The sequence below is a fragment of the Perna viridis genome, chromosome 8 (genome assembly GCF_037379345.1).
Source record: "Perna viridis isolate PV_CMFRI_1.1 ecotype Kerala chromosome 8, ASM3737934v1, whole genome shotgun sequence".
Taxonomy (NCBI): Eukaryota; Metazoa; Mollusca; class Bivalvia; order Mytilida; family Mytilidae; genus Perna; species Perna viridis.
Window position 1 is genome coordinate 42085499 of NC_142452.1, and position 11683 is coordinate 42097181.

Sequence of the window (11683 nt, forward strand, 5' to 3'; positions counted from 1 at the left end):
GCAGATGGTACAGCATTATACAGGGAAACCTATCTAAAATGAAGACCAAATAATAACAAGCAACTTGTAGCCATGGCAACAGAGTTAAAAATACAAAAGTCCAATAACTCCTGTAAAATAGAGGCACAATATGATTAACTACAAATAGTGACAAACAATCCTACAAAATTTGAACAAAATCCATCAAGTAGTTTCCAAGGTGTTGTGTCCACAAATGTGATTTAAATCACACTGAAATTCTATGTCTCCTTCTGCATGGCAATGAGGTAAAAAAACCTGCCTTAACCCAGGCACTTAAGTTCCTTTATATAAGTTTGAAATTGTTTTGAACCTTAGTGAAGCCAATCAGTAAGTCCAAAATGGGTTTAGTTAATACTACAGAGACTAGTTTCAAAAACAACCAAGTCGTCGTAAGATTTGTAATATTTTATTCACATTTTATACAACAATTTGCTTAAAAGTTTTCAATTTTTATACAAAACAATTGTAGGTTTTGTGCATCAATATGGGAATACATGTACATGTAAGTGTTTTGAAGAAACAAGAACTACATGCAATTCCTCAATACAAGCTAATAAAAATTGAAAATTCAGGAATTTTACTACTGTAAGCTTTCTAGTACAGCAACACCTATCTTTAAAAAAGCGAAATGCATAATGCTGGCCAAAATTTCTTACAGTTCTTTTTTACTTAACAATTCATAAATTAGTTCGGAATTCATAACAAGCAGCAGTATTCTATTTATTTCTTTCAATAATTTTAATCAAATGTTTTTTGTCTGATAAAAATTATTCTTGTGTTGTAAACAAGTCTTTCCTGATTCTTAGATATTCCTAATATTTGTAAATCACCCATTTATTCAAAATGTCTCCAAATAGTTAACAAAACTTGTCTTAATTTTTATCAACATAAAGTCACTCAATAATATTCTTAACAACATGTAAAACTAAAAGAAAAAAAAATGACTCCTAAATGCTGTTTTCTCATTCTCAAAACGGAGTTAACTCCAACAATATCAGTATATGTACCCTAAAATGCTATTTAAAGGTTCATTGAAACTAATCAAAGATGTCAGTGAAAACAATGCATAATGAATTTTTTTTGTATCAATTCTTCCATGAAGAAGTAAAACATTTTAAACTATGACAAATGAAAGACTTTAGGACAACACTGTTAAAAATTGCATGAATAAGAATATGTACACCAATTACTGTAGCTTCAGATTATTGCAATAATTAGATTTTGGAGTAAAAAACAATATACAGGTTTCTTCATTATTTCTAAAAAAAAAAATTAATTTCAGGTGAGGGATGCAAGTGTTCAAGGCTATGATTTGCTCAGTTTTGCTAGATTTTTGCACAATAATGACAGAATTTTCCATCAAAGAGGGGCGGTATTCCAACTTCCAAATACCTCCCCAGCATTTGCAACTGGGAAACTAAATGTGATATCAAACTACTCAGTTCATATACGATGCAATAATAAACAAGTCCCAATTTGATCTTAATTTACAGACAGTATATAAACATTTCAAACATATTAAAATTTCTATCCCAGAATCTGAGCTGATAAGGAAACTGACATTTTTTTACATAACTACTCAGATATGGTGTTTCCTTTTGGCTATTTGGGATCTATGAACATACACTACAAGTCTGGCAAATTTTACAATTTCAACTAGAACATGGTGGACAAGTTTTACATGAGGTTTGGCAAATTATTTGCCCACTACAGCAAGTAGAAATTTGTACATGTAGTGTAATAATTGAAATAAACTTCAGAATCATTAAAATATATTATTTCAAGACTACTGGTATGGTATTTACAAGGAATGTGGAGGTATGAGACGGTTTTCTGAAAATTTTCCTTTACTGGCTGCCTTATTGAATTCAGATTTCAAAAAATGATCTTGGGGCAATGGCAGTTCGTGTAGCTCCTTTACTTGATACGTTTTTATGATTGGCTAATTACGTATAAAAAAATCCATTTCAATGTAAAATATAAGGATTCAATCTAATTAAACAATTGATTAAAAAATAAGATTATTTTAGGATGTATTCCAAATTAATAAGAATTTAGATCATTTACAAAGAATTGAATAAAATGCCCTAGCTATAGTCACAACTCAATAAAATCCTAGGAAAAGACTGACCATTATAAGCAACCTTGTAAAAAATTTGAAATTGATAAAATTTTATTTTTAAAACAATAACACAAAAATGAAAAACCTTTTTAATTTGAAGTTTACAACTTACAAATATATCTTTAACTTATAGATTTTCATGTAAAAAAAAGAATTTAAGAACCTGAGAGACAATTAATAGTGAAAAAAAAAGAATATATATTTCACATTTCAAACAGCATCTTTTATTTACTCATAATTATTTACAATAATCCTCTAAATGGAGATGTACAGATCACTTATTTACAAACCATGAAATTAGCAGTTCAACAAAATTATCAGAAATACCAGTACTGAATTTCATTTCCAATTAAATGCTAATGTCTTTAGAACATATCAAGAAGACTTTTCAGAACCTGAATCTTCCAAATTATAAGAGAACTATAAGTAGTACTCCAGCTAAGAATCATGCAAACTGTGATATGCGTTCAGAAAGACTACATTTTTTTATTTCTGATATTATGTTTAAAATGTTAGAGTAAAAAGAAAGCAACATAGATTTCTTTTCATTTAACCATTGTTCCTAGGAGATAAAAATTATAGAATGTGCCGTGGAATAAAAAATAAGGGAGCACACTCTGTAAACGACACTGAAATACAATAGAAACTATTGAATTTTCAATGCGAGTTATCTTGAAAGAGCAGACAGATTGGAAAGAATTATGAATTTCATCATAAAGACCTATAAAACAACTTAATTTCAAAAATAAAAAATATGTCGCCTTTTAGGGATGTATCACATATAATAGAATTTGCATGATTCTTCACTGCAGTGCTACTTTAAAAGACTTATAAGCACATATACAGTAGAGAAATAGTTCCTGCAGGTCGTTTCAAAAAAGCTTTTGAACATAAATGCTTAAAATTAGCTTTAGTTCACCTGTAAAGTTGTTCAGCTGAACTTCAAATTTAACTAAAAATCATAGGAAAAAAATATTTGAATGAATTAAATTACATTTTTTTACATCAAATATGTTACGATGATAAAAGCATTCCATCAGATAAGAACATGAACAAATTTTCCCATGTATACAATGTATGTGTATTGGTAACTTCTGAAAATTTCATTTAACTCTTACATTCATGAATGAATTAAAACTATTTACAAATTCACTAACAGTAACAATAATAATCTATCATAATGTGACATGAACAAAAATAGCTGCCTTGTCACTTAAATATATTGTTGGTATACTGTTGCCATTTAAATCCAATGAATGGCGAAGACTTCATATACTCTCAACTACTTGCAATATTCAGCAATAAAATACAAGATACAATAAGCTAAATCTGAAGTGAATATACAGTAAAATAAAAATCGATTGGTATCTGGATTTTTTTAAAGGTGCAATCCAGATTTCATCCCTGAACTTCATGTTGAATGAATTGCAATTTGAATGTGTTTGATTGAATTTAGCAGCTTGAAGCTTCAGAAATACTAAATCAATTTAGAAGACTGATTTGTGATTAATTAACATTTGTCAAAATTTATCATCAGTTTCAAGACATTGGTTTATTCATTAAATCATTTATTTCAGTTCAAATTTTTAAGTAAAATGAAATTCTCTGATAATGACCAAAACTGCAGAAATTATATAATTTTCTCCAGTATTATGAGGTTCATTTCTTATTTGTTCACTGTATAACAAAAAAATTATTATTTCATATTTTCAAAAAGGCATTCATTTTGAAATGACAACAGTACACAACCTCCTATGGATTTAGACATTTTCTCAGCACAATCACTCATGAAATCATGAATACATTGTAACATGTCTTGTCAACTCTTTCAATAAAATTTATTATTTCTTTTTCAAAAATGTAATGCACAAAATGTATTTCTCACATTCAATTTGCTCACATGAAGTCACAGAACTTAAATCATCACAAAAGCCGTAAAGTTTCTACTGACAAAGCAGCTCATAACACGGTTTCCCTGATCAAGATGTCAAGACATGCTACAACAACTGACCATGTAAATGAAATAAAATATAATAATAAAAACAAATCTATAACAAATAACAGTAGCACTTATTAAGAAACTACACAACAAATTTGTTGTTTTCCACCCTTGTCCGTGATGATTTTCTCTTTGTAAAACGATTGTCCCTACAGCTGTTGCAGATAAATGTCTCTGGGATATTGTTTTTACGAATTTTCGCACATGACAAATGGATCCATGTCTCACACACTGAACATTCTATCATGGGTCTTCCTCCATAAGGCTTCATACAAAAACAGGTTATCAACTCATATGACTCTTCATCTAAAAGAACAAAATGTGTGTTGTAAGGTGACACAATAAATCAGGTACAGACAGCTTTCCAGCAAAATTTTTACAAAAGTTTTTTTTATTAAGAGTGTATGTTTGAACATGCATGTATATTTTAAATGCGTTAAAATATTCATTTTTTTTTTCATTTCAAACCCATGACTTCTACTTCCTCAAATATTAATGGTCTCTTATTTCTAGGCCTTGCAGCAGATATCATTAAACATTTACCCTTGAAAAACACATTGTACATTCTATTTTTAAATTAAACTCCCAAACCTACAATATAACATGTCATACTTGCTGTAATAGATCATCTATTTTCCTTATCATTTAATTTCTTCACCATGGTCAAGTGGAAATGACTATGTCCACCTGAGATGTATTGTACACTACAGCTAATATGTATTTTGCATTTTCCACTAGTCCACAGTGGAGACATTATATAAGAAGTCTCATTCTAATCTAATGTGTTAACTGGATTAAGCTACAATGAACATATAGTCGCCAATGTTCCTAAAATTTTTGCTGGGCCACTACCTTCTACAAATTGTTTCTATATCCCTGGTCAAAATTGTTCCTATTACCACAGGAGTTCCAAGAAGCAGGAGTGAAAATGTTGTCAGTTACCTGGATTGCATTGCTTCATAAGGCCAGATTTGCCATGTAAATTTAAAACAGGAACTAAGTTAATAGTCTATGTAATAAATATGGTGAGGGTTTGAGTACTGATAAAAATCTTAGCTCAATATTGCCAACATTCGTCACAAAAAGTATATATGACTGACTCCTCCTGAGATGTGTAGTGTAACTTACCAGAATCAGGTATATCCGTACTGATTGATTGATGACCAGGACTTCCAGCTGATAATGTGGTGTCAGAGGTATAACTATCGGCTGTGCTGCCACTACTGTCTAAAGGACTGGTGTTGTGTTGGGTTCTCAACTCCTGAAATGGAATAATATTATATAAAGAATTATACACATGACCAAAAATTTCACTAGATCACTACATTTTTATAAATCAGTCCCACAATGTTGGTTGGTTAAAAATTTCCCTGATAGTGAAATGAATTCTGAGAGTGTTAACCTGATTACATGAAAGTGGTTTTTTTTCTTCAAGTTATTATTTAGCAGTAGTGTTAGCATATTGACCCTAAAACTGTCTATGCTCTAAAATGTTGCTTGCATTCATCAAACAATATCATGTACATGTACAGCAATTTGTATTGATAAAAAAACATCAGTTTTCTGTGCCAGAATCTGAATAAGATGAACAAAAGGAGGTGCTTATTCAAGGTTGCACCCCTTATATGAATATAATCATAAACAAATTACATGTACAAGTATGCCATCAAGTCGATCTCAAACTTCTTAATTAGACTTGCATGTATCATAAATTAAAGTGTATACAATGTACATATATAAATGCTTGAAAGATCAGTCTAATAGAAATGTAACAAGCACCATGTAAAAAGACACATACAGTTCATTTTCATGAATTACATTTTGAATGTTTATATTTTGTAAATATTAGTATACTTAGATACATTTGTACTTGTATTTTTTTGTACTTTTTAACTAATAATTAATCTTAATCCAAGTGAATTATAGCTACATGTAACAATGTAGCAAAGCCCTGAAGCTAGCTACACGTACATGTACACTGTTAATATAAACAAATTACTCACTGTTGTAATGTCATATTGTCATAATGAAAAAAAGAACTGTAATTTTAACACACAAGATTTAAATCCGAAACACAAAAACAAATGGCCCTCAGACATTTACACTTTTAACTTTAAAATATGAAACACACTGCTGGTTGCCCATTTCCCAATACAGGAAGTGTTTCAACACATTAGGTAACAGTTTAAATTGATATTTAATAGCTAATCAATTTCATCAAAGTTAATAACCAAGATGGAGTTCTTTAATTATTGATGACGTAAACAATGCGGGTATGAATTAAACTGCCCGATAACTCAAGTGGAAAAATTGGAAAAGTCTTCACTGCCAATAACTTTCATCATTAGCAAATGTGGAACTTTGAATAAGGTAAATAATGAAAATTACCTCTACACCATTAATGTTTTCATTGTGAGGTGATATGTGGATGCACTTTCATAATGTTTTGTTTGTTTGTTTGTTGGGGTTTAACGTCCGAGCAGCAATATGTCAGCTATATTCAGACAATGAACATGAAATTGATGATAAAATGAACATGAAATGATGATGAAATGAAAAAGGGATGGGACACAAGGACTATGGGGTCGACAAATTTTGATTGCCACTGGAAATAGGGAGAGGTGGGTAGGGTCGGGCAATTTAGCCTCCTGTGGCGGAGCCCTATGGTTCCTACTCCGGGAGAATACCACAGTAGGGTTCTTTAACGTGCGAGGAACGTGGCATCTTTCCCAACACGGTGCACCACTATGGTTTGTAGTCAGGTTTTCTGTATTATAGCCTGACAACCCCAGCATGTAACACGCCAGGGGTACCCTATTCCACCACCTGGGGCTCACATCCCAGTTGATCTGTGGGCAGAGCGCCCTAGCCCCCGGCTAGGGTACTGAGCACTATTTAGTCGCCTTTTACGACAAGCTTAGTGCTGCTGCAGGCCTATTCTTTTAACACCCGGATCTGCACGGGGCTTCATAAATGTAAGTATCAAAGTAAATACAGTAATTACAATGAATGTCAAAAATACATGTACGAAATGTAGACTTAAATAACAGAAACAATTACTCAAGTCAATTTTGTTTTTCTTTTCAAATTGTGTACATGTAATGCATGGTAAAAATTCATGTAAACAAACAAAAAAAATAAAATAATAACATGTTGCAGCTGAGATATTCATTTAAAAAGCAGGATACTGAACAAACAGTTTAAGAAAAAAAATCAGATAAATATTTAGAATATATTGCATACAACAGTAACATTTTGACAAAGCCTTGTATGAAAAAAATTATGCCAAACCCTTTTATTTTCTACATCTAAAGACATTGTCTCTGAGACATTTTCTTGTGACTTTGTCTGGTTTTAAGGCTTCACAGAACCAATGAAAACTTATGAAAACTACAAGATGTTGCAAGACATAGAGACAGAAACAAACTGAACAATGTACAGTGTAATACCTCTCTTTTGCTTGATTCATACTGAGTGTACTCCAAAATCATGGTACAAAATTCATAAAAGTCCTCTTTGGTTTTCTTTTTCTTTGGTGGTGATGATCCTGTATGCTAAAAGCGAAAAACAAAATACATAAGTAAAAAAAAGAGATAAACAAGAAAAATATAAATAAAAAAAAACTTAAGTACTACTTCAAAAAACACTTAATGCAAAACCCTGATTTCCGTGTCAGTTTTTTCTTGACATTTTCCCAAACAATAATGATGTTCAATCCTAGCACATGTACTCCTTTTAAAATCCTGAAGAACTTATGTCTGAAAAAATACACCTGTATTTCAACTAACCTAACCGACCCTAATTTTCTATGCCTTCCCTTAAGTTTTATGGCCATTTTTAACAAGCACAAGTAAAAGTCTGAATTTGTCTCTCAATCAAACAAGTCAAAAATAAATAGTTTCACCTTTCTACCAACCATAGTTTATTTTTAGATTACATGTTTACATGTACAAATGTATGTTGCACAGATTTCTAAACCCATTATTTTCAATGAAACTTTTTTCCTGCTCTAATTTGGTCATTCGACACTTGGTCCCCCTCTAATTATCACAGTCACTACATCCACAGACCACATGAATTAAATACCATTCTACAGAGAACAAATTTTCATTATGCATATCTTTTTTACAGTCATTTTGGTGTTGAATTAACCACATTGTGACTTCGTCAATTAGTTTGTCATCTGCCTGTTTAATATTAGAATGCCTAGATCTGAGAAGTACTTTGCAGGCTGCAGCAATATATTCACTGCCATCAGAAACGGGACTTCAATAACAATTTATTGAATTGACACTGTGCCATATGTTTTATGGATTTGAAGCAGCAGTTTGCAGAGATAAATTTTGGAATGATGATCTACAATGTACATATGTACATGTATGGGTCAACTTTCTTTTAATTTAAAAAACAATGAGCAGATGAGAAACTAACTACCATGAAGAAATGGGTTCAAAATGCACTGCCTATTATAATTATCAACTTTGAAAGGGGGTTAGACGTGAAGTCTCCACTAAAATGATCCTTCAGATGGTATGCAAGGTGGCATGACATATACAGAGTACAGGGAGTATTTGACAATCTAACATGATAAGTAATACTTTAATTGGATTCAAAATTATAATGAACACTACATGTAGATTGTAAACAGTCTGGGCCATATTTTCCACCAGAGGTGTCTTTATAAGCAAACTTGATCCTGCAAAGGACTTATTTAGTAATCCAGGGAAATCTAAATAAATTGGTTGTGGTCTTCAAAATCAGAGATATTTTGCACTGAAAAATTTACTTTCTGCATTTAGAAATCCTTAAGATGATAGAAAACACAAGAAAAAGAGAATCTTGGCAGACACTGTTATGGATTTCTAGTTTATGACTAGATGTCACTTAAAACTGCATGAGTGTCTAAAATGTGTAACCTATATCTGTACCAACTTTTCACAGAACCCAATTAATATTTTGCTGAAATATTCATTATTACGGAATGTTACGAGTTGAAAATTGCACGAGATGAGCAAATTTTCCTTTCAATTAATTTCTAGTCAAGAAAAGGATGTATAATTTTTCAATAATTCTTGTTTGATCGGTTTTCTGATTTCAAAAAGTCTATAAAATATGTAACCAGAAGTTATCGTACATGTACCAGACTAGTCATTGATTTAATTCTCACTTTCATGTCCGGATTTTATGTTTTCTTTAACGAGAAACTTTGGATTAAGTTTTGAAAGATAAAATTTTGTTTAAAAAAAGAAGTGATCCAAGTTTGAATTCTGTACAGCACCTAGTGTCGATACCCAGTACCAGCAAAGAATGGACACAATCTTGTCCAGGATGACAAAGAAAGTTTTATGAACAGAGTCTTATGGGATTTTAATTTATTGTCAATAAATATTTTGATTATATTATGATAATCTACTGTCAAATATGCATTTAAATTGTACAAGTAACAAAAATACCAGACTTTGATTTTGGGTCACACATTTTGGACCTTTTGAAAGCAGAAAATCAATTTTTTTCAAAAAAACATTTCACAAATCATTAATACTAGCCTAGACATCATGTCATTTTGTAAATATGTACCAACTTTCAACAGGATATATCAAGTAATAATGAAGAAATTGGCACAATGGTGCAGAAGAAAGTTGGTAAGGGTACACATGTAGGTTACATATTTTATACCCGATCAACCTTTAACTTCAACTTTGGTATAATGACTGCTTTGATTTAGTCACACTTCAAAAGTAAATGCACATTCCAATACTAAAACAGGTTGAACCATGAATAACCAAGTTTCCTTTCAAACACTGACTAAATCCACTTATACCCAATAAATGAATTGCAACCATAACCTTTCCATGGGTAGTCAAAGACCCCCCCCTTTTTGTAAACCAAAGTAAACAAATCAGAATGCCAGTTGATTGTTCAAAAAATAACAGATAATGATAAATTTTTCACTAGAAACTATTTCTAAGGCCCTTATTTAAGGGAAAAGCTCTGACAAAAACACACCTTTATTGAGTAGTGAAAGACTGTCAATATTAAGTGCCATATTTGTCATCATGAAAGGTTCACTTACAACTTGAAACTTAACAAACGCAGACGATAAAATAAGAAACCAACTTAACACAACAAACTAACATATAACTTATAATGAGTAAACACCTTTAACTCTCAACAAAATCATCATGTAAATTAAATTTCGGTCATGGCCGACTCGTCAAGAATGGCCAGCCGCCATCTTAGATATACAAAAATTGGAAGACAAATAATCGTATTTTCCTACCTCATATTCGGGTCTCCCTAATGGTTTCCGATTTTTCGGAGCTGAAAAATATCAGAAGAACTAATATTAGTTCCGATGAAACAAGTATGAACGAAAAATCATCACCAATCTTATTCACTACAAACAAAAGAATGTCATCAATACGTTCATGTTTACTGCAAGTTCAAACTATGATTTTTCAGTCTGATCTCGCAATTTTGAAACGACAACGGTGAAATATAATAGTCTGACATTCGATCTTCTTAAAATATTAAAATAAGTGGCAAAATTGAGCCTATTCTTAACGTTTGCACCGAAACTGTTAGCCATAGTGACGGGCATTTGAGATTTCAACAGACGTTCACAAAACATCTTTGAAAAAATCACTGCACACAAATTTTTCCGTTAACGTACTGGTATCAAAGTGGTTTATAAAGGGAACCTCACCTTTGAAGATTTCATCCGTCATAATTTTTCCTCCACTAATCACTCTTATACTCCAACAGCCTCAAATTTCTGCCACAATTTAAGTCGGCTGACATGCAAACGGTTCCTTCCTGTGGAAATGCGATACACTGCGACGCAACCTTTGCGCAGGTCGTGACCTGTTGTATTTGCATAAACGTAGTTTCCGGTGTGTTTATTTAGAAACATTGTAATATAAGGTGAAGGTTAGTTAATAAATAAGGCGGCAAATTTTAAACATGCTGTGTGCAAAATTTAGTTATTATAAAATTAAAGTTTTTTTTTCAGTTTTTTTTATCATAACTGTAACGAAAATCTAGGTTTTATGGAAACTTCATGATTAAAAATTATGATGAAATTCTGACACCAATGTTAAATTGATTCCTGGACCTAGTGCAGAAACTTCAACCACAGGAGCCTGGTGAGTATTTTTAGTAACATATGTGCCAGCTAGGCAGTGGGAACTTCGGAAAAAAACGTTTTTTTTTCCGAGGTTCCCATTGCCTAGTGGGCAAATATGTTACTAAAAATACTCACCAAGCCCCTGTGCTTCAATCAAACCTATTTTTTGAGAAAACAACCATTGATTTTCTGGGCTATGGATACTTTTCTGGACAACATGGAGAAAAAAAATTTGAATAATCACTGGAGAAGAAAAAAAAAGGTCCGTTTTAAAAAGAATGACAAAATATATAAATCATGCTGTCTACACTTTCATTGGCCCTGGAAAAAAAATCACAAGTTAAAATTATTTTTGCTCAAGGGAAAAAAGTTTGTCTCAGAAAAAATCCATAGCTCCAACCAGAGAATCAAATGG

General features: G+C 31.6%; 1 protein-coding gene across 1 annotated transcript; it reads right to left on the reverse strand.

Annotated features, from left to right (window-relative positions):
- Window positions 1–411: 411 nt before the first annotated feature.
- Window positions 412–11017, reverse strand: LOC148610577 (PHD finger protein 23-like). Its single transcript, XM_088595737.1, has 5 exons — window positions 10849–11017; window positions 10423–10463; window positions 7592–7696; window positions 5271–5403; window positions 412–4448 (listed from the first exon to the last, which is right to left on the reverse strand). Exons 1-5 carry the CDS (start codon window positions 10868–10870, stop codon window positions 4225–4227), a joined length of 525 nt encoding a protein of 174 aa, XP_088451863.1. The 5' UTR covers window positions 10871–11017; the 3' UTR covers window positions 412–4224.
- Between the last annotated feature and the right edge of the window lie 666 nt (window positions 11018–11683).

Coding starts and splice junctions, on each gene's coding strand:
- LOC148610577 (XM_088595737.1), bottom strand. CDS start 10,870: ATGACGGATGAAATCTTCAAAG. Junction 5,404..7,591: donor ATGAATCAAGCAAAAGAGAG/GTATTACACTGT, acceptor ATTCCATTTCAG/GAGTTGAGAACCCAACACAA. Junction 4,449..5,270: donor TACGGATATACCTGATTCTG/GTAAGTTACACT, acceptor TTGTTCTTTTAG/ATGAAGAGTCATATGAGTTG.